General features: G+C 46.9%; 1 protein-coding gene across 4 annotated transcripts in view; it reads right to left on the reverse strand.

The window, feature by feature from the left end:
• Positions 1 to 324: 324 nt before the first annotated feature.
• The window catches only part of LOC133346166 (uncharacterized), a 34,047-nt gene continuing 9,031 nt past the window's right edge, over positions 325 to 25,340 (reverse strand). For 2 of the 4 annotated variants that reach the window (XM_061557625.1, XM_061557627.1), the window contains 7 exons: positions 16,710 to 18,375; positions 11,339 to 11,633; positions 10,247 to 10,436; positions 8,946 to 9,889; positions 7,273 to 7,418; positions 6,186 to 6,704; positions 325 to 3,066 (listed from right to left, as the gene is read on the reverse strand). In XM_061557625.1, coding sequence (XP_061413609.1) covers positions 2,244 to 3,066; positions 6,186 to 6,704; positions 7,273 to 7,418; positions 8,946 to 9,889; positions 10,247 to 10,436; positions 11,339 to 11,633; positions 16,710 to 18,244 — 4,452 coding nt within the window. In that variant the 5' untranslated portion in view covers positions 18,245 to 18,375 and the 3' untranslated portion in view covers positions 325 to 2,243. Of the gene's footprint in view, positions 3,067 to 4,442; positions 4,499 to 6,185; positions 6,705 to 7,272; positions 7,419 to 8,945; positions 9,890 to 10,246; positions 10,437 to 11,338; positions 11,634 to 15,548; positions 15,963 to 16,709; positions 18,376 to 25,340 lie in introns of those variants that run through there. The other 2 variants (XM_061557629.1, XM_061557628.1) reach the window with 2 other exon arrangements.

Below are 25,340 nucleotides of genomic sequence, written 5' to 3' on the forward strand. Positions count from 1 at the left end.
TGTCAGTCCACAAACAACGCGGCAATTTCCCCGCGACTTTGATGCGGCCATCGAGTGGCCACAGCGCCCTCCAGGGGCGCCTAGCGAGAAGGTGCTGAAAGGCAGAACGAGCATTGGGCATTAGAAGAAGACCCCGTGGCCGGCCTACGACACGCTGGAGGGACTGTGTCGCTCCTCGGCTGAGCTGAGAATTCCCGAAGAAGAGATGGAGTCTGTGGCCAGGGGTAGGGACGTCTGGACCGCCACTACTCGAAACGCTGCCACCGCCGCGACTCTCGCAAGCGGACTGAGAAACGGAACGAAAACAAAGGATTCGGCTCTTCGTTGACCCTGCAAATGGTTTAATGCCGTACATTAAATACACAATTTCACACTCCGAAGGAACAATGTTAATACTGTCAAAACGGCGGCGGCGTGTACACGTGGGGCGCGAGTGAGATTTTACCCTGTAGGCTACACTGCCACAAGCAAAATCAAATCTCTTTGCAACAATCGGTGGGCAGCGCACATGCATGGGGGTCTGGGTCAGGGGGGAGAGAGAGGCTTGTTAAACAGGAACATTCAAAACGGGACGACACGAACTCATGTTATAAATAAAATGTGATATTGTAAGTCAACGTGGACCGAGTAACACGTATTTAAACTATTGTAGCTGCGCCATCGGAAAACAGTCGGTTTTCTTTTTACTATCATTCCAAGCAGAGCTTGAGGCAGTCTTTATAAGCTGCATTGCACAAAGTACAACTGCACAGTTATACAAACCACAGTCTTATCCATGGTCCATTAAAGTGTCAATGCCATGACCAAGATTACGCATTAAAACACTGCGAGTGAGACTAGATAGGTGTGCCTGGCACAGACGCGTTCACGTAAGTGTCTTGAAAACAGGCGACACGCTCACGGTGTCGCTCTGCAGCGAGAAGCTGGATTCCCCCTTGGAACAGCGGATTAGCGTTGGCAGTGGATATACGCAGGGCACGTGGTTTCGGCAGAAAGATTGCAGTGTGCTGCGAGGGCAATTGTGCAATTAAAGGCGATGCAGTGACTGAACAAACACATCTGTTTTGGGAAATTACATTGTCACACAACCCCGCACAATGCAACCGCATGAGAACATTCAAAGTAGGGGAACCATGAGAAGTTTGGAGTGGAAAGGAGGCCTTGCAATGCATGCGTCCCAGTGCTTCCAGGCTTTGGGGCTTGTATCTTGGTAAAGCGTGAACTTTTGAGCTGGTAAATGCAATGTGTCGCAACTACCACTGTGCGTTTCAAAAGCTGCCTGTCACATCGTGTTCCGTGTGACCTGCGTCAGCACACCGTGCTACTCTGCATCATAACGGGAACGCTGACCTGTGAAATAATGCAGCCACCGTTTTAGAGTCCATGCAAACTTGCACATTCCAGGCATAAAATACAGGCTGTCCACAAAGATATGCTCCATCATTAGAATTGGGCAACATTTGAGATTTTTATCGTGAGTTTCCTCCCTCTAAGCCTCTGTAAGTTCGCCATGGTGTTGGTGATACACATCGTATACACAATTGAGAGAATCCTAAGTGGAGGATCACTCGAGCTTGTTGGTTTGTTTAAACTTTCACTTAACCCCCCAACATAAACCACGCAGCTCAGGCTGCCATCTAATTATTCTCTAATAATAATACCTTTAAAGATGCACCATGTAATAAATTCATTATTTAATCCAACTTAATTTTTGCACTTTTCTGTAACGTAGTTGCTATGACAAGAATATTGCGTGACTTTTGAGTGCATTTTTTAAAATGAATTTCGTCAAGATATATAGTCAGGCAAGGTATTTGTGTTATTAGTAATCAACAGGGGAACAAGGAACTTGCAGTGTTGCCTACAATACAGTAGTTAGTGAAAGGCACCTCCAATTAGCGCGGTTAGCTACGTACGGTGTGAAAGAAGTTCAACACACATACATAAGTGACAATGCTAACAGGACAACTCTTGCGAGTACGGCCATGCTAAGGGCAGGCTCAGATTTCTAACCTTCCACTGCCAACAGCGGAACGAAGCTTACGGTTTGACAATATTCTCACAGTCGAGTGATGTCCACACCGCAGGACAGTAAAACTTCTAAAACGACACCGAAAGATACCGCGGTACAATTAAAACAGCAACGGGGATCAAATCTTCCGCCGCGGTGCTGAATTCTGAGCACCTGCGAAATTCGTCAAACGCCACGCGCCAAACGGAAGCGGTCCTCCCCGCCACCCCGCCTAGGCACACGCGTGGTTGGTCCCGATCATGACGTTGGGCAGAGCGTTGCGGCGGAGCCTCCACGCGCCGAGCGCCTGGCTGTGCAGCCGGAGCGCCGAGAACCAGCGCTCGGCGCCTTCGCTCACCAGCAGCAGCAGCATGTCGCGGCTCGCCATGTCCTGCAGCTCGATGAGCGCCACCTCGGCGCCGTCCCCCCCCACCTTGGTCTCCGGGAGCCCCGCGACGCCCCTCGCCGAGCCTCCGGCGGCCCCGAGCCCTCCGTCGGGGTCGAGCGAGACCACGCACCGCGCCAGGCTGAGGGGCTCCCGCAGCAGGCTCAGCTTGCCCCCGCCGCGCTCCCTCACCAGCACCAGGGAGGCCCCGCGCACCGCGTGCGGCCCCGCGGCCCCGCCGGGTGAGCGCAGGGCGGCGCCCTCTCGAGCGCCGGCGGCCCCCGGCCCCTGGGAGGAGGCGGCGGCGGTGTTGGCGGCGCCGCACAGGGAGGCGAGCGCGCAGTCCGACGCGCTCGTGGGCATAGCCTGCGCCCTCTCGGCGCCGTCGGCGCGGACCGTGCTCTCGCGGAGAGACGACGTGCGCAGGATGGACGGCGTCGCAGCCTTGTGCCAGGGGGTCTTGGCCGGCGAGCGCGCGTTGGGATCCGGGGAGCGGGCCGACGGGCAGGTGGCGGCGAGCGCGTCGGCCCACCCGTCGCTGCCGTCTCCCCGCGACACGAGCACCAGCAGCAGGGCGTGCACGCGCTGGAAACGCAGCGAGCGGTGGCCCCGGCGCGCCCACTGCGCGTCGCACGGCTGGGCCACCTGCAGACGGCCTTCCAGGATGAACCTGTCTCATGGGCGCGCACACACACACGGGTGTGCCGTCACGAGCGCTGGAGCGAACACCTGCCGACTGTGAGCACTGACCGCTATGGTTGGTGCCTGCGGATGAGTAATGTAACCCACGCAATCAATAACCTTTCTTTAAAACCAGGCAAGTGTCTGTCGAGCCAGCAAGCTCAAGAGCAGGCTGGGATTTAAAACGCAAACAAAAATAATTAAAAGGTGCAACGTTCAGTTCCAAAATGAGCGAAAATGCAATGCATTGAACGTGCAGCAAATAATATTCATCGTAGTTCACTCAAACTTGAGAAGTCGGCATGACCAATGCTAAAAGATGCTACCACACCTTTCCATTGCTTCATTTTGCTTGACCCAGTAGCTGTTGCAAAAATCAACACCCAACCTTCCTAGATCTGCTCTTGCAGTTTCCAATCATTTAGCTCGGTTGGCAACCTCTTGAATACTACCAAATGCAAACTCTTCATTATAACATCTACAATTCTCTCTTCCAGTGTTAAAAATCTACTTCTCTCACCTGTTAATTAACACAGACGTTACTCCTGTCTCAAACGGTCATATTTTAATTCTAAAGTTGACCTCTACTCTTCCGAGGTCATGTAAACACCCGAAAGTAAATCCTAAAGTATAAACGAGAGAGATAATATAACACAATATTTGTGAAATGTGTGTACGGTATATGCATTTACTCTTGCTGAATGTATCACATTTTAAAGTAAGTGCCGATGCATTACACATTCATATTTGAATGTGATGTATAATGCATTGAATATATATACGGGAACGGTTGTGTGAAAATTCACATAAAACACCCCGGGATACTGAACCATGAAACAAAAATTTATCCATAAATCTTTCTTTATCATTGATCGATATTTGTAAAGGAATGTAATGTATAAAGAAACAATGCTATAGCTTATTTATTCCAAGTTACATATGTAACAACCCAGGGAATTGCACCAAAAACCTGAATATTATTATATTCCAACGGTGGCATCCCGGGGTGGATTTGTGGTACACTGTGCTATGAACCTGGCGACCTGTGTTCGATTCCAGGCCGCGGCTAACATCAAGCGGTGCGTGTTATCTAAACCGGTCCTGAACCTCCCCCACATCCATCTCAACCCGCACTCACCAGCATGGTCAGTGCGGTGGCGATATGTTAGTTACCTCACCTGGTATACAGGAGGGCATGGGTTCGATCCCAACCCTGATGACTGCACATTTGGAGTTTGCATGTTCTCCCCGTGGTTTTCTCTGGGTCCTTCGGATTTTCCCTCCACATTTAAAATCAACACCATGCGTTGAGAGTATTTGGCTGCTAGAAATTCCCACGCGGTGAGCCGATTCGTTGAGCTATCATTTGTGATAGCCAAGATTCTTCTGCAAAAAGAACTCTGTAGCTCATTGGACTTTACCTGGCAAAATAAAAAAAAATTTACTTTTTAAGTTTACGGTCAAACAGCTCCCATGACCAATGCAGTGTGGACAGGCCTTCTTACCCAGCAGCGAATTGACAGTGGGCTGCAAAGTCATTTTTAGTGGTCTACCGTTCATTAACGTCATATAGTACTTTAAGGCATGACAATGTACGTAAAGTAGTAGTGATAGGTTTTTTACCCTTTTAACTGGCAACACAACTGACACCTTTATACAAGGGGATCATGTTTGCATTAACTACAACACTTGCGGTCAAAATGCAAACAAAAAGACAACTCTGATAATGAATGCACTGTCCTTGAAATTGATTGGTCCACACCCGAGACAGCTTTTCTTAGAGCCTAGTCTCACATGGTGTTGGACCAGATGACGCCAAAAGGCGCACAACTCAAAGCCAACGCACCATCAGAGTATTGAGAGCTCGGGGTAAGCATTTACATTATGAGACCTCCTTTGCCAGTAGCAAGATATAGTAATATGTTTATACCCTTTTAACTGGCAACACAACTGACACCTTTATACAAGGGATCACATTTGCATTAACCACAACACTTGCGGTCAAAATGCAAACAAAATTTCAAGGACAGTGCATTCATTATCAAAGTTGTCTTTTTGTTTGCATTTTGACCGCAAGTGTTGTGGTTAATGCAAACATGATCCCTTGTATAAAGGTGTAAGTTTTGGTGCAATATAAAAGGGTAAAAACATATTACTATATCTTGCTACTGGCAAAGGAGGTCTCATAATGTAAATGTACGTAAAGCAATGTTTTGATATTTATTTTCAGATAAGGTTATATTTTAATTATTTACACTTTAAAATAACAGTGGCTGCTATAATCCCAGGTGTACGTGGTACTGGATGCATTCCCTGTCGGAATTTGCCTTGCACTGAAGGCTTACCTGTCAAATTGAAAGGCTCATAGGAGTCTCTTTTAGCCAATGAGAGGCCAGGAATTTATATTAAGGATTCTCTGAAAGGGGCTCAAGTATTCATACTTGCTAATGTCTGGGAAAAATATAATCCAATTAAATATCCCTTCTGCCTCCGACACATCAGGACTACTACTGTGCTCGATGGAGTGTTGCATGTGCTTCTAATCTAAGGGCTTCTCCGTATTAAACGGCACACGTATGCATGCATGCATGTACGTAGCCAAAGGCGCTCATCTTGATTATATTTTGTTAATGTAATCGTGTTAATTTAATCGTGTTGATTTAATCGTGCTAATTTAATCGTGTTAATGTAATCGTGTTAATTTAATCTTGTTAGTTAAATCGTGTTGATTGAATCGTGTTTATTTAATCGTGTTGATTTAATCGTGTAAATTTAATCTTGTTAATTAAATCGTGTTGATTGAATCGTGTTTATTTAATCGTGTTGATTTAATCGTGTAAATTTAATCTTGTTAATTAAATCGTGTTAATTTAATCTTGTTAATTTAATCTTGTTGATTTAATCGTGTTAATTTAATCGTGTTAAATTAATCTTGTTATTTTAATCGTGTTAATTTAATCGTGTTCATTTAATCTTGCTAATTAAATCGTGTTGATTCAATCGTGTTAATTTAATCACGCACGTGCCCATCCTATTTGCGCGCAATTTTGAAAAGCGCTCAAAACTCAGACGCAATCCAACCCCCCTTCCCCCCGGGGCCGGCTCTACCTGGTGCGCCCCCAGTCCCAGCGGGTGCTGCTGATCGCGATCTCCCGCAGCTCCAGTGTCTCCAGGTCGCGGGGGCTCTTTTGCCGCCGGCCGCTGTCCCTGCGGAAGGGCCTCCAGACGGGGCCCGCGGCGCCGCCGTGGCCCTCCGCGAAGCGCGTCAGGCGGTCCATGTGCTCCAGGTGGGACTGCACCAGCCGCTTGGCGCACACGAGCGCCGCCCGGTCCCCGCGCTCGCGCTCGCCCCGACCGCCGGAATCCTGATCGCCGCCGGGGGTCGCCGCGCTAACGCCGCCGGCGCCGCCGCCGTTGCCGTTGCTGTCGACGTCGTCGATGTCGTCGTTTTCGTCGTTGTCCCGGTCGCTGTTGCCGCGGTGACCGTGCGCGGTAACCGTGGTGCCTGCGAGCCGGGTGAAGAGCAGCGGGTACTTGGTGATGCGCTGCAGGGGTGCCATGAGGAAGGAGCGTAGGTGCATGCGGCGCAGCGCCGGGTTCTCCTTCTGGGAGACGTCCAGGAATATCCTGCTCACACGCACAAAGACAAGGATAAAACAATCGCCCGTATAGCCTTTATAGACTGTAGGCGCAAGTGCTGTTAACGAGCACCTATTAAGGCCAGTACGGCACAAGATGGTGTGGGTGGCCAGCACCGCTTTGTCTCCCTAGGTGCTCAGGCCCAGGACCAGTTCAGATAATCATCACTGGTGTTGGCTGTGAGCGAGAATTGAACTTGGGTCATTGGGTTCATAGCACAGGGCGCTAACCGCTACGCCACCACTCACACGCACACAGATACATGCACATGAGCATGCAAGAAAGGATTAATGAATAGTATCGACATCCAGATAATTTCCTTGTAACCCGAACCAGTTGAAAAATTAACTTTTTTAAATATTTCCCTTTAAATATTAGTTCACAAATAATTCCACTTCTGGATGAAGGCATCCTCACGCCGTGCCAGTCAAGAGGGTTTGTTTGACCGTACTTCACCATGCTGGTCACTACGGGTTTGGGAAAGAGGCCACCTCAAGTCGTCGGAACTACCGCGCGGACACCGTTAAGAGTAAGGGCCTCCCCACGCGAGCCCTACCGGAGCAGCTCTTTCTCCCTCTCCAGATTGGCGAGTGTCTGCAGGGCCTCCGTCTGCCTCAGGCAATACGTGCGGAACGCCGGTAGCATGGCCAGCGACTCCAGGAAGATCTCTCCCACGTGCACGCTCACATAATCCACATCCCCCTGCAAGGCGGAGGAGGAGGCGGAGTCGGCGCCCCTGCTCGTTACGAAACAATTCTCGTTCATCACGTTCGTCGTTTCACATGAATCCTTTTCGACCGACTATTAAATGCCAATCAAGTTCATTTGGTAGAAAATTATATGAGTATATTTTACAAAGTATATGAATGTAATGCGATACACATATTTATCTCTGTGTGAGAGCTCCATTCCTACACACATTAGCCGGCATATCTCTCACGGTAAGTAGATAATTTTATTACGTAGTACAAAGTGTTCGCTTCGAAGGAATAAATGACAAGATTGATATTAATAGACGTCAATCACCATCACCGTACAATTCGCATGGGTGTGATTCACAGGTTCTTTCCTTGTATCTGTGTATACTTGTGGGGACCAACCCGTGTGTGTGTGTGATGACGTCTTTATCATCATCAGCCACAATAGATCCACTCCTGCATGAAGGCCTTCCCAAGATGTCGCCATCTCTCACGAACTTGTGGTGCGACAATCTTTGAGCTTCTGCGCGTGACCCGATTTCGTCGCTCTGTCTCCGTAATTGGCGTCCATCACGGGTGGGTTTACTCCTTTGGCTGTCACTCTATCATTCGTCTTGTATGTTACGTTTAACTTCTGTCCCACCGCACGTCGGCAACCGTGCTAACCGGAGGTGTGGATCTAGGTGCTAACCTTGTTCCTTCCAGCAATATGTACTGCCCAAGCCCTCTTACTCTTCTTAACAAACTATGTCAAGATTATTTCCTGCATATGTTCTATAATTCTGTGTGTTGGCCTTCTGGTGTGTCACTCGAACGTATTTAAAAAACTAAATTGCGAACCTGCTATAACGACAATAAATTATATAAGGTTAACGCACTGTAAATTAATAAACTCATCAATAGACGAGTTATGTATAACCTCTCGTTGGAGATACTGGATAAAGAAAGACAAAAGTCAATACAACAAACAGCCTGTGTCGCCACATGGCTGCCCAGGCTATATTCGGTGGTGTTTAACATGAGCTTGGAGCCTTATTAATTATGGAAACAAAAAACATTGTAAAGTGACTTAAAGGCACTCCAGTAATGTCACTAAAATAAATAATGCATTTGAATGTATGGCAATCGGCCACAGTGTGGTCACGGAACCCGCTCTGGACAGCCGTCCATACAAGCCTCGGCGTGCAACCATCCTTCTTCCCTTAAAATATTTAATAGGAAACGTGAATAGAGGATCAGGCACATACCACATCTATAGGTAACATGAATTACAATCAGTCCTAACCGTCTACTTGATATACGGCAGTTACATTCACCCAGCAAATGGCAGACGTTGATGGCAGCTTTGCTGACATCAGCAGCATTGTCTGCGATCACCCTTTTGACCTTGACATTTTCTGGGAGTCAAGTTTCACACTTGGAGCTACCAATAACTGCCCAAGAACCATTACCGGGATGTAATGAAAAGAAGCACTCGAGACACTTCGGTGTGAGATTTGCCGTGGCCCCTGTGTGCGCCTCGCAAGCTGACCTGGCTGTGCGCGCGGCCGATGGCTTGCTGCAGCCTTGTCGTGAACCTGCCATTGGCCTCCACGAGCTGCGCCAGGTTTCCGAACACGGTGTGCAGCTGCTCCGACGTAAGCAGCCCGGCCGCCTGCATGGGCCGGTAAAACTCGTCGCGGATCACGCGCAGGTCCTCGCCATAGCTCAGCTCCGTCTTCACGAACTCCATCACCGCCTCCTTCCTCTCCCGCCGCCACTTCCTGCACCGCTCGCACACGGGGCCTCCTCGCGGCGCCGCGATCCCTTCTCCCTCTTCTCCGCCGCCCGTCGTCGCCGCCGCGCGTGCCGCGGCCGCCCCCGTTTCCTCGTCGCCTGCCAGCTCGCGCCCGCAGTCCACGCAGGCGCCCGACTCTCGCTCCTCCGCCGCCTGCTCCCCGTTGAGCTGCGCGTCCGCGACCCAGACCTTGGACCAGCCGGAAGCCGGGTCGTCCGTCTCCTCGGCCTCGCCGTTGTCGTGCTCCAGCTCGGCGAGGGCCTGAGCCCACGCCTGGTTGGAGCTCGAGTCTGGTGCACGGGCGGCGTGCCTGCCGCGGGGCACCGCGGCGGGCACGGGCGGCGAGGCCCGCGCGCGGTATTTTCCGGTCAGGTGCTGCCCGACCTCGGAGCCGAGGCCGCTGTCCGCACGCTCCACCTCCGCACTTCTCGTCGCGGTTGCCGACGACGACGATGACGCCGCCGCCGCCACCCCCGCTACCTCCGACCGTTCGATGTCGTCATGCAGCCCGACCACCCCGCTGTCGACGCTGGCGTTGCTCGCCCGACTCTGCCTGTTGCTGCGAGGGGACGCAGCCCTTTCCACACCGCCGCCTTCCGCTCCTTCACCGCCATCATCGCCGCCATCGGCCACGCGGCTGCTTCCACCGTTGCCAGAACTTCGCTGCCGCAAGGGGCTCCACAAGGCCTCGCCTCCACCTAAAAATACACGGTTTTATCAAGGTGTAAACGTTGTCTCTGCTACACCTACACGTCTTTCATTCATAATAATTACAACTCTGCATACATTTGTCAATGCGCAGACTGTGTTGGTCATGGGGCGTTGTTGGACCATACCTCACCACACTGGTCAGTGCAGATTAGTAAAGTGGATGGCACAATTGAGCAGATAAATCCGTACAAATCAAAGTACAAAATTAGAGACAATACACAAAGCCTATAACCAAGAAAAATAATAATCAAATGATGACGACGGCGACGATGACAATCACGATACTGATGCTGCCACTGCTGATAATGACTTTGCTGCTGCTGCTGATGGATGATGATTCGTACCGGTCCCAGGGGAGTGGCCGGAGTGCGTGTGCCTCCGCTCACGAGTGCGGCCCTCCTGCTTCTTGCCGTTTCGATCGACGGGGGTGGGGTCACTGGGCCGAGAACGCAGCCTGCGAGGGGGCGGCGTGGGGACCCCCCTTGAGCCACCTTCCACACACGGCGACGAGCCAGGCATGCCCGGGCTGAGGGCCTAGGGTGACATTGGGCGGAGAGTGCGGAGCTGGAGATCGTTCAGGAAACCGCAAACAATCCGCAACACACTCGACAAGGAAATGTGGACACTGGGCTCGTTGAGTGCAATTAAAGCGGTGTCTGGAATATTTACATGGAATGGCCTTCTTTGAAATGATCTCCTCTCAAATTTTTTTGCTTTTGATCTTTTTTTTTTATGTGGTAGAGGCCATTTTTTTGTTTACTTTTAATAGCTAATATTGTCAACAAGCTTGACAATTGGCACTCTCTATTTTCCAATTTTGTTTGTTTTTGAAGTTAAGCAATATTGTAACATATGTCTCTTCATAAGCCAACATTTAATTACTTCAATGTTTTAAGTGACCAGCTAAAGCATTCCTGAGACTACTTTTACTGTATCATTCACAAACAACATTGCAAATGCACATACATTCACACTTGCTCTGGTCATTATGCTAAAGTATTATATCAGTATAGACGGTTGGCCTCGCCCTGCTCTATTTGACACCGGGGTTCAATGTTAACGAGACAACTTACCTGCTTCATTTACATTTAGCACAAGAAAATGTTAACAATCGTTTACAGGCTGGATGAAGACCTCCCCAGAGGTTGCTTCATCACAACACAACACGTTGGTTAGTACAGGTTTAGTGAAGGGGACGGGAGGGGGGGGGTACCTCGGACCGGTTCAGACATCGCTCGCCGCCGATGTTAGCCGTGGCCAAGAATCTAACTCAGGTCACCCGGATTAAGGGTACAGCGTGATAACCACTACCCCACCGCTAGACCACAATATTTTAATAATGGAAACCAAATTAAAAAACACACTGTCTACACGATGATAAACATCATTACAATACCCATAACACAAGTGCACGTCTCTGTAACAAATGACTTCACCTCCTCTGCGTCATCTGTGCTCGAGCGTTGCAGCGTTGAGGCTGGGCACCACTCTTCGGCTCCGTATGCTCCCAGCCGGCACGGAGCCCTTGCCACCAGTTCCTCCTCTCCCTCTTTGTTTTGTCCCGAGAGGGAGTGATCTTCATCTGCGTTAGGGAACTCCTGGCTCTCCAACGATCCCTCCAGCCCCCGAAGCATTCCTTCTGCCCGAGCTGCTCCAATCTCCGCTGCTGCCATCCCTGCGTCTTCACCAGAAGCTAACTCCGGGCACTCGGGTTCATTCTCACCTGCACAGCTGTGGAGCGGTAAAGTGTGGCGACTTACATCAGTGCACGGGGAATAGTAAACTGGCACAGGCTTGCAGCGCACACGCGCAATTCTCGTATGAAGTGGCAGACGTGATGAAAATACAACAAGCAACATCAATGTGGCTGTGTTTACGAATGAATTGAGAAACACTGGTGGTCTATAAAAAAAAAAAGCATACGCACAATTGTCTGCTTTCAATTTGTTAATTTTTAAAAAAAGAAATCTGCTGAACTAAATGTACTGATCGAAGACTATAACATTGACAGTGCAATGTATTGTAGATGCTATGAAAGACACGCAATGCACTGAAAGCTCATGCAAGTAAGAATACAAGTCAGAAAGTACTATACAACAAGAAGCAGGGATGGTTCTCAGATGATTCAACGGACGGGGCGGCCACCAGCTTGGTATGGCCGCATTGAGTATGAGGTCACCGTGATCTAGGCAGATTGTTACTCTTACTGCAGGAGGTCAAGTGCATCACATGATACAGGATCAATGCATTCTTATAAGGTTTCCTTCAAATGCCTTTCCTTCCATTACACATGTAAGTGTACGCTCAGTGCCAATCTATATTCCACCTCTTATGAACGACGCAGAAAGTACATTTGTGTTTTACTGAACGGAACTCAAAACCTCTTTATGAAATTCAAGGTGTCTCTCCAGTTTGAGTGACTTTCCTGCTCTTGGACTCGGTTGCATGAAGCCTGCCCCCTTTGGGCCTTTTTGGCGTTTTTTTAAATAGTAAGCAAGACAGTGTGGTACCGTCGTCTGCATCATCAAATACGCTAATCATGAGGCTATTTCAGCCATCCCCCATGATGTACCACTGTCCTATACACAATAAAACTGAACCAAATGGGCGAGCAAGGTGGAAATTGCCACAGTATAACGCTAGAGCACTGTTTACTGACCAAAATTTTAAGTCCAGCACTTCAATATCAACACAACAAATCACTGTCCCGTTGAGACATCCACAGAGGCTCCCTTATCACATCCTCAGCACACGTAATTCATCATCAAAATTCCATCCCATTTTGACTAGACTAATTGACAAATGCCTTGAGCTGGGGCAAAGCTAAACTCAAGTAAGCCCAGAAACCTCGGATATGTGTTGAAACATCTTGAGGAGTCGTCTGAAATGAATATATGAGTGATTCACTGCGTTCAATGTGCCACACTCACAGATACAGTAAAGCACTTGCAGGCTTGCCGATTTGCCACTTAGCAATTGAGATTTCCACATTTGTAACGAGCGGAGGTTTTTGCATAAAGCTGGGTCAGCAGTCCCCAAGGGGCTGCGGCAGCACTTGATTGGTTTCACAGGCAAGGCGCCCACGTGCGTAAATGTGTAAACGGGGTCAGCGTTTTGTGTTGGGAAAAATAAATTAAGCCTGCGAGGCGTCCACCACACGGCTCAAGGGGCTGACATCATGTCAGATCACTGATCTGGCACCACCGAGATCCTGGTTTAAAATCTTGGGCAGTCACCCGTGAATACATTTAGGTTCTCGAGTGTAAGGGACATTATGGTAGTAGCCTGGTCACACGTGGAGACTGCTAAAGAAGGAAACGTGACATTAATCTTGCTTTGTTACGTAACGCAGCAAACGCTATTTCCGAAGAATACTAAAAACGCTTTCTTTACCAAACGATGAACACTAAGGTGGCATCACTCGTGTGGATAACAGATTTGATGAGGGATTTTGGTGGTCGTGTTTTGATGAAGGTGTGGCAATGCTTTTTCGTAGAGAATGTCGAATCGAACGTTGTTCAACTCATGACATACCACATGCGAAAAGCACAATACAGCTTTAAAAAAATCCAAGAAAGATAAAAAGCAATCAAAATCAATGGTAATTGATATTAACCTGCAGAAAAATACACTCTGGTTTAATTACCATCTTAAATGCCGTTTAATGTGACATTGAAAAATGTGACGTGCAATGTAATGTCGTGAAAATGGTTCCCAGAATCGGAGACATGTTTGGGCAATATCCAGTCACTATATGTCATGGTCTGTTATCATATCAACCATGGCTGTGAGTATGGCAAATATTATGTTCGTTAGCCAAGTAATTATTAAGGTTTTTTCCCCTAATTCACACAAGTCTCTGTATCAAAAATCCAGGACCATTACAATGCTCCCCTAATTATTTTCCCATATGAATGCAACTCCCCTTATTTTTTGTATTATTTGAGCTCAAGTATGTTACTTAAACCGTTGTTTTTAAGACATGTTTTGGGATTGTATGCCAACAAAATTGTAATTGTATGAGAACGCGGAGATACACAGGACTCCTCTAATCAAAATAAAGCTACAGCTATGGTCCTGTAGCTATTTATTATGACGTAAGTCTGAGGCTTAATTATATTAAATGTCAGCACAGTGCACATAATTAGGGCTTTAACTACGGTATTCAAATAATGAATGCTTTGTTTTCATTGGACAGTCACAGTATTGCTATTATCTCCCTATCATTTAAATAACACTGCAGATATACTGTACTGTTTATGGCAATTCAGCCTTGTAAGTCATTACAAGTGCTTTGGCACACGAGTGTACAAATATCCCAAATAAATCTTGTCTCGTAAAAAATAGCCTACAGTAGGCCATGCCTCTGATGCCTTCATATTTGATGTCTAAACTCCAGGTCGTCCAAATTTCAACCACCACCCGCACCCATAATCGAGACCACATCACCCCAACACTCCAGTCCCTTCGCTGGCTCCCAATCCAGTATTGGATCAACCATAAAATAACCCTCACCTCTGCCTACTTCTCCCACCTAATCTCGTTGTACTCACGAATGCCTCCTCTTGAAGCCCCAAGTCAACCTTCGCACTGTGAGGGGCCAATCGTTCTCCTCCCCTGATGGCTCTGTGGCCTACAATCATGATGTTTACTTGCTGTGCCCTGTTCAAGTCCAGCTTCCAAGGCTCTTCCTCTTCTCCTCTACCCATGACGTTCTTTCGTCTCTTTAAAAACTATCGTAAACGCAGGGTGTCCGTAAAAGTATCCGTTAATAAAGAATTATACTAAAACAGCAAATATTCCTTCTACCAAAGACTTATGTTTTTCAACCAACGTGCTTGACTGATGTTCAAGAGTACAGAACAGAAGTATTTGAAAGTGTCACAACCAATATGTTGGTGAACACCTGGGATTCTCTCTCATCTCGATACCACGAGTCACCAATAACATGGTGGACATCTGGAGGCTTAAAGGGATGAAAGTCACATGATAAAATATTCATACCACCAAGTGTGTGCAACGAAGTTTTTTTGATCTGACTAAAATTGCTGCGGAATTATAATGCTTTAATAATGGATGATACATTTCATGGACTCCCTGTGCAAGCCTTATTTTCCCTTTATGCATAACCCATTGTCTTTCATGGTATCTTGAGATGTAGATGGATTTGGATGCTGCATAGACCCACAATTTTGTTGTGTTTTATGGCAACTCGGCACAAGTCAATCGAGCCCCGCAGCATGTAAATTGCTTGGAATTTAAAAAAATGCCACTTGAAAAACAGAACACTGAACCTCCTGTACTAAAACGTAAGCGTAGTAACAGCTATGCATTATTGAACGTGGATTTAACACAACAATGTTGACAGCACTTGCCACCTTATACCATACACCATACAGTAGTCAATGACAGTACTCTTTCTATACGGCCAAATGCATAACACCGCTCATCTGGCCAATCAAAGTACGTAGCAAATGGGACATACACACATCTATGCATAACAGACGATGTACATAAATGCACAGGAATGTGCCCTTACTTATGACATTGCCAGGATCTCAAATGCACGCAACCCAAGCGAACGCATTCACACCGAATGCACACGGCTGACGTTTGTTGCATCCCCTAGCGCCTTTCTCCACTTACCCGTACGGAGTAAGGTCACCGTGGCATCTGGAGCACGGGCGCAGCTGTTGTAGTTAAAGGAAGCGAGCCCTACTCGGCACAATAACAATTTCACGTTCTGCAGCAGCAGCAACGGCGATGCGCAGAGGAGGGCTGGCATTTCAACGGGCAGGGGTCCCGTGACGGCACACCGCGCGTGTGCGTGCGTGCGTGCGTAAACTTCCACTGCAGCTGGCATGGGAGATTCCGTAATAAATCGGCACTGCGCTATAGTGTCAGGTTATTGACGGCCGCGTGCAATCGGGACGGTTTCACTACTCGAGAGCACCCTTATGGGGAGGGAGGTCGCCACCGTGCGGGCACTCGGCTGGCCCGTCGAAATTCTTTCCCCACTCCGGTGCCATGTGATGGCTAATAACGCAGAGCCACTTGAGCCGCCTCCGTTGGTCACATCCCAGGGATAAAGAGCGGCTCCGCTCGCACAATGCGCAGTGAAGTCTGGCTCCTTGTAGTGGCCACTGAGTCAATTGCAGTGACTGTGGGAGGGTCAATTTGGGCTGAATAGACCAGAGCACAACGTAACTCTATGACAACGTATTAAAGTTTTTGATGTGTAAAAAAAGGTAAAAAAATTTAAGGTTAGGATTTTTTCTTGTAACACCAAATTTCTTTAGAAATGTAATTATATGGCAGATATGCCCCAAATATTGCACAGTGACTTTGAGTACATTGTAAAATGCTTTAATACAGCATTACGGTATTGGTAGAATTGTTTAAAGGTATTTAAACATATGGGGAGATGTGTATTATGGATGTATCTGACAAACACAATGAATATTTTAAATCCACAGCTTTTAATTGGAAGGGCTGTCATTGTTAATGAACAGCAGAAATATAAAAATTGTCCTCAAGAATTACATTACTAATCGACAAATTTGTTTTCACTTTAAATCAATATAACTTAATACAACAGAGAGCTTTAGTCGGTTATGAATTATAAATCCCGCATTTCTAAAGCTGCTTACTAGACATGTGTGAAAAAGAGCTTCATAGCTCATCGGATTTATCCAGGATAAATAAAGATTACGATTTCTGCTTTGTCACTACTAGTTAAATCTTAAAAGCGGAAATCCACGGTGAACATTTACACATACGGAATACTGTGCGCACATGAACTCTCACCTCTTCCGAAGGAGGTGGATGGCCGAGCCGAGGATGTCGGTCTTCATGCGCTGCAGACAGGTCGTGTAGTCAGTGAGCCCAGGGCTGGGCCCCAGCAGGCAGCAGCTCGCCACCGAACTCCGCCGCTCGCCATCCGCGCCTTCCACCCGACCCTCGCCCACACTCGCCGCTCCCGAGGGCCCTTCTTTACCATTCCCGGTGCTTCCCAGAATCCCTTCCGTGTTGCCTACTCGCCGCCCGTCCCTCAGGACTTTGATCACCTGCCCCTCCATCATCCCGAGACCTGCAGGTGGCTCTCCGTGGCCCTGCTGCTCAGGACGATGCCCCGGTCGCCTTCCTGTCCTGCCTGCCAGTGGGGTCACCTGCTGCGTGACAGGTATAGATATGGCACCGTGTCCATACGTGGGGCCATGCAGCAATGACCCCCTGGGGTTAGCAGCAAATCCACGGCGATCGTGGTCAATGGAAACAAGTTGATCTTTTCGAGTGTCTTCCCATACGGTCACAGCCTCCTTCCCTTTGGCCCAAGCTCTGCCACAGTCAGACTCTGTGGACAAAACTTCCAACACACCATCACCCTTCTGTGTCCGGTATTGTGCTAACTCCGTGTAATTTAACGGTGCCGTGATTCCAAAGCCCTTTTGATTAGAATCAATGTGCCCTTCAATGCGTCTCCCACCACCTGTGCTTTCGTCGCTCGAATGTCCACTGGGTTTCCCCACGTCAGTTTCGTAATCAGAAACCTCGTCATTCAGGCCCTCAGGCTGAACTACTGTCACCATCTTAAGGGCACTTTCCTGTTGACGCCTCATCCTCTTAAACTCTTCAAATGTTGGAATGTACAACCGGCCTCTTGGATATCGCTGCCGGGGAGACACGGGCTCACTGTGCCAACACGTAAAGACTTCTGCAGAAGGGCTAGCCAAGAGCGTTTCTCGTGGTTCAGTGTCGACTACATTAGCTGCTGCGTTGTCACGGCCCAAACGCGTAAGATCGGGGCTGCTCTTCTGTCTCCGGATGTGGAATCGCCGCAGGGCCTGCCTCTTGATCTCGGCCGGCGTGCAGCTCAAGTAGTTAGAGGTGGATGTGGAGGAGCAGGGGCCATGAGATGGCTTTCCTCCCTCGGGGTTCAGTCGTTGTTTTCCAGCCAATTTTCCCGCTGACTCACCACGATGCTCAGCGTCAGTGTCTTCCATACAAAGCACCGTCTTCCCACAACTCGGCATTGCACTGGGGTGAGTGACCGATACGGCTGGGTTTTGTGGGCGAATGGGACAGGCGGCCAAGGCGACCTTGTTGCTGTTCTGCCTGAGTTTCTCCTTGATCATCTCGCGCATGCGGTCCGTGGGCCAGGCATGCACGTCGACCGCCACCAAGGGCAACGGCTCCAGCAGTGAATCCGCAAGAGTGGCGGGCCTTCCCTCCCTGCCCGCGCTCGTTGCGGGACATACTTGTTCGTCAAGCTGTATGCCCTCTTCCAGCTGGTCCTTGAGTTGAATGTTGGGGACGTGGAAAATCCTGTGGTCTATATTCATAGCTTTGATCAGTGGATTCTTATCTGTTGGACATCCTCCAGGAACGCCGTCTCCGACTGGGAACGTCGGTACCGAGTCCTATGTCTTGGCCGGCGAGCTTCATATGTCCTCACTTTTAGTGCCAGAAAGTGCTGAAAGAACAAAATTAACATTTGGCATTGTATTAGACCATTGCTATTATATTGGTGTACACCGAACAGAATGTATAGGTCTGCACCGTTCAGGGGCATCATGGCAAGCAGCCCAATTTCCATTCCCCCCTCCCCCAACACTCCCTCATGCAGCTGCATTAATTGCAGGACCAGTTTGAGAGGGACATGCGAGAGAGAATGTGTTTGATATGGCAGGCGTGTGGCAGGGCATGTTCAGCAGATGCCATGGGTGTGCATAAATTTCCATGGCAATATCGCTGTCTGCCTGCACACCTGGGGTCAGGGACCTTCCCGAGGGATTACACCCCTAACGGGCCATCTGTTTACAGCCCCTCTCGAACGGTAACAGAGACGTCGTCACACTGCATGTCAGCGTTTTGTAAAATCCATATGCCAAAACAATTTCATAAATCCTTGAAATGTTTGACGATAGTTGCAGTTGGTTGAGTATCGTATTCTGGCTTAATTTAATTACCTACATGGCCTTACGGATTTTTGGAATCTGAAAATATACATCACGAGCCATTACCAAGGGTTTTACAGTTTATCTATTTTCATTTCCATATTTATGCCTCATTTTACGTCTTAAGCTGTAATGATAGATTTGCATACACAAAACATCACGCACATACAAGAGTTATATATAATAGCATATTTTCCAAACCTGAAATAAACCTGAGCACATCATAAATCATACATTCAGACACACACAGAAAAGAACACTCGAATACAAATTTCAAAACGCACACTCTCTTCGCTGTCACTAATGCAAATGTACTGTGAACAATCCAACGCGACAGATAAGCATGTGTTTACTCGTCAGAGTTGGCAAATTAATGAATCCACCCCAACCATTCTGTGCCATCCCCAAATTACCTTCTCACCTCACTGCCAAAGTTGTAACCGGATGACTCAGACAGTATATTACATTACAGCCCATCAATCAATCGCGTGTGTTTAGCACAATGTGGAATCCCATACAGGCACGATGTCTCTTTTTCAGAGAAGTCTGGGAAAACCCGAAATAAAATAGGCAGTCATTTTGTAAGCCTGTTTGCAGCTGCAGTTCTTTTTTTCCCTCTTAGTTATTCATTTTAATCAACATTCACTTCAATGAACAAATTATATCACGTGCACTCTATCAAGGCTGTTGTTACTGCATATGTTTTCTCACAGAAACAAGGCATTCGTGTTATTTTGCTGAAATATAACGGCTGGTACAGACGAACAACAATAACGATTTTAAATACATTTGTATCCTGGCAAATCATATAGGGGTTATGACATAAATCTGCATTACTTTGAGCTATAAAGCTGCTTAATGGTAGGGGGGGTTTTGTCCTGAATCAATTTCTGATAACATTTAAGCTGTTCTGGGAATGTACTTAGTCAATTGTAAATTGACTGAAAAATTACTGGTCCCTGCCTTTCCGTGTCATAATCCAATGCACTGCTGGATGAAAGCATCCCAACATCATGTAAGTCATGGTGGTGTTTGGCGTTCCTTCACCACACCAGTCAGTCCGGATGATTCAGATATCACTTGCCACTGGTGTTTAAGCCTTAACGGGGAATAAAACTCCAATTTCTAGGTTTTGAGCGCAGTGCGCTAAAACTGTGCTACCGTTGCACCCGCTGTATTTGATGTGATGTGCTGTGCTGTATGCGTATGGGGGGGGGGGGGGGTTCAGCGTTGCAGTGTCTGGCACCCCGTACCACGATCCTAACGACCTGACGGTTCACGGCCACATCAGTGGCGAGCAATATCCGAACTGGTCGTGGGGCCTCCTCACCTTCACCGAGCTGCACCGGCTAGCCTGGTGAAGAACGCTCAATTAGCCACCGTGACTAACAGACAACCACTGAGGGTTTCGGGAGGCCTTCAGCCAGTTGTGGATTTACAGACGGCTGGAAATTATTATCACTATTATTGTAAAACATAAGAAAGAAATATGTACAGCGCGATATGATTGTTCATTGATTTTCGTGTTTTGAATCGTAATATTGACACTAACCTACGTGTTAAATGTACATTATTTCTTTAGAGTGTTTCTGTGTTACAAAGACAAAGCTTGTACATTTTCATAAAACTGCATACCTCGCAACAGATTTGTTTCCGCTATGGGACATTTACAGCCTTTTACAACGTTTAATGGGTTGTATACAGTTATAACGATGTGATTAAGTATGTCAATAATTCACGACGATAAATAAAACACCAGATGAAAATCTTTTGCAAAAAAGCTAGTGCAATGGATTTACTTTGACAAAAAAAAACGAAATAGATAAATTAACAAGAATGTATCCCTTCAACAGGATACTTGTGTGACACTGACAAGTGTTTCATGTTTACATCCTCTAAGTGTTCTGGGTTTGATCTTCCACGAAGCTCATGGTCCGCCCTAAACAACATCCGCAGAAACAATGCCAGATGCTGGATACCCGATGCACAAATGGAACATTTAAAAAACTCTCTTCAGTGCACGATTGTGGTCATCCAGAACAGACCACACAACGTAATCACGACGCAGTGCCCGGTCCACAAATACTGACGGAGACTTAAACAGCGATGACACTCCGCTCCTCCTGACGCGGTTGTCTGGCTTGACCACCTGAATGTGAAATTGTAGCTGATGCTCTCTGCATCTACATGCGCCATACCGCAGGAATAAAAAAACTTCCCAGTTCAATCTTAATTTGGAGCTTTCGTGACTGCAGGAAAGAACCAAAGAGCCTTCCCAGTTCTTGTATACAGTGTCACAGGTTCCACAAATAACGCGTGAAATGCGTCAATCGTTAATTTAATAGCCTATTTTGCATGCATTTTCAAAAAGGTCACCGTTGATGTATTCAGCATAGCTTAATTGTAACCTAATAGCACTTTATAAATTGATATTAATGCAGAGTGTCTGTGACACATAAACTTTCTGCTCATTACATTAAACCCACTCCACTCTGCGACACAACCCCTGGCCTCCAGAGGCAAAGCCTCGATTCACAAGACGCACAAATTCACCCACATGACCCACATCACCGCACGACGCACCTTTGTTCCGCAATCATTTATCTCACGTGCACGGAGGAAATTGTACATTTACCCTGGCCAGCATCCAAGCACGCGGCGAAAGCAAAGGAAAGGTGGTCCCAGCGCCACGGACAAAACGCACGCCAATGCACTCACCCAAGGTCACGCACGGGTCTCAAGCAGCCCGAAGCTGTCTCCTCTCTCAGGTGTGCTCTCTCGCACCGCTACATGCTACCTGTACAGTAACGGAACACCGTCTCTCCCCTTTTGTTTGGGGAAACCATGCGCTTCGCTGCCATGGAGATGGCCAAGCGAGAGTGTCTGATTGCAGATGCTGTCTGACCCCTCCTCCTCCCTGGCGTGCAGAGCCGGGTGCCGGTGTGTGTGTGACAATGCAAGGCTTCCCGCAATTGCTCTATGCTTTTTTATAAGTTCGCCGGTTCCCCTGCCACCAACCTCCCACAGTGCCTTAAAAACAAACACAAATTCACTAGCCACTATCGGACAAAACCGTGCAATAAAATATTGAAAACTTTACATTTGCATTAAACGCAGATTCACGTGACCGTTAACCAGCCAAGAAAGATGAAAAACAAAGTTCGGTCGAGAAGCACGGAGCACACGCGTGCCTGTAGGCCCGTTTTATGATGAGGCCCCATCACCTTCTCATAAGATATTTATCACAGAAACCACTTGCTGCTTTGGCCATGGGTTTAGTACTCGGAGATTACTCAAATTAGTATGTTTGCACGGGAACAATTTTGGTACTGATTTTACGGCAAAGTATTTACGCCAAAATATTTGTGTACAATTCAATCCAAGGTATTATATTTGGATTTTGTTTGAGGATGGTGCTTTAATGAATTATGGCTGATGCAATCCAAAATTTGGTAATTTTGCCATTAATTAGAATTTTGTAGTGAGACACTTCAGAAAAATTGGGTCGCAAATTGCAGCGAGTTGTGCACGAATGTGACGTGTTGGAAATGGCCTTCTATATTTCTTAAGCTAAGAATAATTTGCTGACAAAAAACCCATGCTAAAGCATATATGAAAATGTGTACTTCATGAAAGCTTGTATGTATGTTGAATTTCTTTAGCACGTAGCCAACCGCGCTAATCAGAGGTGCAGGAGTACACCAAATTAAACACCAAAAAATACTCTTAAAACGCTGACACATTTTCACTAGTCTGTCTTACCAAAAAAATGAGTTTGTCCTTCACGATACTCATTTGTATTTTGATATATAAAACTCAAACGGTATCAGCGTAAAGATACTGTGCAATGAGAATCACCATCAATCACCATTTGAGCCACCAGGCACCCATTATCATGTCACCAAAAACCCTGAGTGCAGGTGGCAAGAACGTTGAGGGAAAGAGAGGCTTTTAGGGGCTTCTGTCTGTAGAACATCTTACAGCTACCAGGCTCAGCAGCAGCAGCAGCCAAAACCAATCAATCAAAATTCTGTTCCCCATGGAAGGGTAGCCACTAATTAAGCACCTGCCCACACCAGAAATGCCCTGAGGTGGGTGTGCTTGAAATGCCCAAGATGGGTTCTGGTCATGCACCCATTCTCTCACAATTCCCTGGCTCCCCTCCCCTCTCACTCCGAGTGGGGCTTGGCACACATGGTTGTGCAGGGAAACGCAGCAGACAAAGGCCCTTCTTCACATCCATCAATCTCATCCTAAAGACCCTTAACATTTGCTTACGCTCGCATTTAGCACAACCGCCGATAGTGTTAAGAAGGCAAGATTTCAAGTGAAAACATGGAATCTGACTTCAACAATTCTGCTTCGACTAGATTTCCATTTTAACAAAGGATTAATGTAAGGCACTCTATGGCCCTTTCAGGTTACGCTTCAATGAATGTGACGCTTAAATAGGTTCAACACATAGTTTGCTAATCGTGCAATATTCCTTAAGGGCCCTGCAATATCGATGTTGTTTGTATTTTTGTTGTTGTTGCTACTGTGCTCACTCCCTTGCAAATTAGCCAGGCAATCGTCTAAACGGCATCATCCGTGCAACAAATAATGTCAAACGGGAATTTAGTTTGCATTTAGTGAGCATAGCCCCTGTGAAAACGTATGTAGCCTTATTGAACGCCAACTCGTACGTGACGCAGCCTCGTGTTTGTGCTTTTTCTTCTAAGAGACGAGCTTCTTTTTTCTCCTCTCGTGACATCGGCCCAGCTCAGGGTGTTTCGCCGTGGTGCAGAGGCAGCGTTCACAAAGACGATGCCGTGTGTTCGTGCGCTTCCATGGTTACAGCCTTGCGACTTGGGTGTGGGGAACCTCATCCGCAACTATAACCCCTGACGCTTTTCATGAAATTACTACTACGCGCGTGCACAGACACAATCATCGCATCACGCGAGTGTATCGCCAACACGCATGCGCTCTGCCACTGTGGTTCACACAATAAAATGTATGAACCGTGCAATAATGTCCATATAGGTGGCAGAGCATTTGCCAATAAAGCCCCTGAGCTGTTTAGTGAGCTTGCCACGGTCATTGAGGGAGGTGCCTCCCTCTGTTACTGTTTTTCAAGTAAGATTGAAACTTGTATAATAGAAAATGTAAATTTTTTCCGTTTCTTTATTTTTACGTTTCGCATGGTGTTCCTATGCCCACTGGGTTGTTATTACGCTTCCTTATGCAACTTTTTTTTGACAAACTTTAAAACATTTTTTATTTGTGACAGTGACGTCACCGCAGCGCCGAGTGCCAAGCTAGGTGCAACTCTTAGACCTAATCCACACGCCAACAATTACAGGAGAAAGTGATGTATAATAATGACTCTATTGGTGTCACTTCATTAAACAATCCTAAAAAAAGGAATATTGTGCCGTTTTAAAATCTAATTACAGAGATCTACAAAGTGGTCAAGGAGGTCCGCGCTTGCCTCTGGGTACAGCACCTTTATTTCTCAAGAGATTCTGAGTTCAAAGGTCAGACAGACATCCAATGTAAACAATATTTTCAAGTGCAGCAAGGTATGGCAGTCTTAACTGAAAATGATAATGGAATAACATCTCCCACCCAATATTTAGGTTTTTCTATTTTTTTATTGCGCTGCACCATTTTTTTAAAGTTGAAAACATTTTCGCAGGCAAGATTAACGCTTACTTATACAGATTAGGAGTGGCCTACAGGTTGGGTCGCTGGTTACTGATTGAAACCTTTAGTATTGGTTAAAGCGGAATCAGATTTTTATTATATACGATGAGCTCTTAAGTGTGCATGCTAGTAAAATAAAAAATGATAAAAACTGTAATTTAAAGCAAAGCTACATATTGTGCCTTAAACACAGAACAGACACTAAACACTTACACAGTGGTTTGCCATCTTTTTTAAAACATGTGTTCAATAACACTAAACGTCCCCTCCAACAGATGGTCATGGTTTAGATGTTTAAATCAATAAAAGCCAGGAATTGCCTAATTACCAAGGTAAAAGGCTCTTGAAGGATGGAGAGTTGGCACGTTATATTAATGAGCACAACAGGGACAGCATCACAACATCTTTTCTTACATTATTTCCACTCAATTTCCGCAAACTTTAATTTTGACGAGAAAGGTAATAATATTTCACATTCCTTTGTCCATTCACTGCTTGGTGAAGGCTTCTCCAAACTGTGCTGATCGTGGGGATTGTTTGACCATCCTTCAGATATCGCCCTTGCCACTGATGTTCGTCATAGCTGAGAAATGAACACAGAATGCTGGGTTCACAGCACAATGTGCTAACCACTGCTTCAACGTGCCACCTAACATTGGCCTAGAAATTGTACGTAGAAAGTCAATTATGATTTGAACATTCAAAAATGTATAACGAATATTTACTGTACATTTTACGGATGAATTGAACAAACTTTCCTAAAATATATATACAGTATATAAACAAGTCTTCC

This window comes from Lethenteron reissneri, chromosome 23 (genome assembly GCF_015708825.2).
Source record: "Lethenteron reissneri isolate LAM-NWPU_2019-01 chromosome 23, ASM1570882v1, whole genome shotgun sequence".
Lineage (NCBI taxonomy): Eukaryota > Metazoa > Chordata > Hyperoartia > Petromyzontiformes > Petromyzontidae > Lethenteron > Lethenteron reissneri.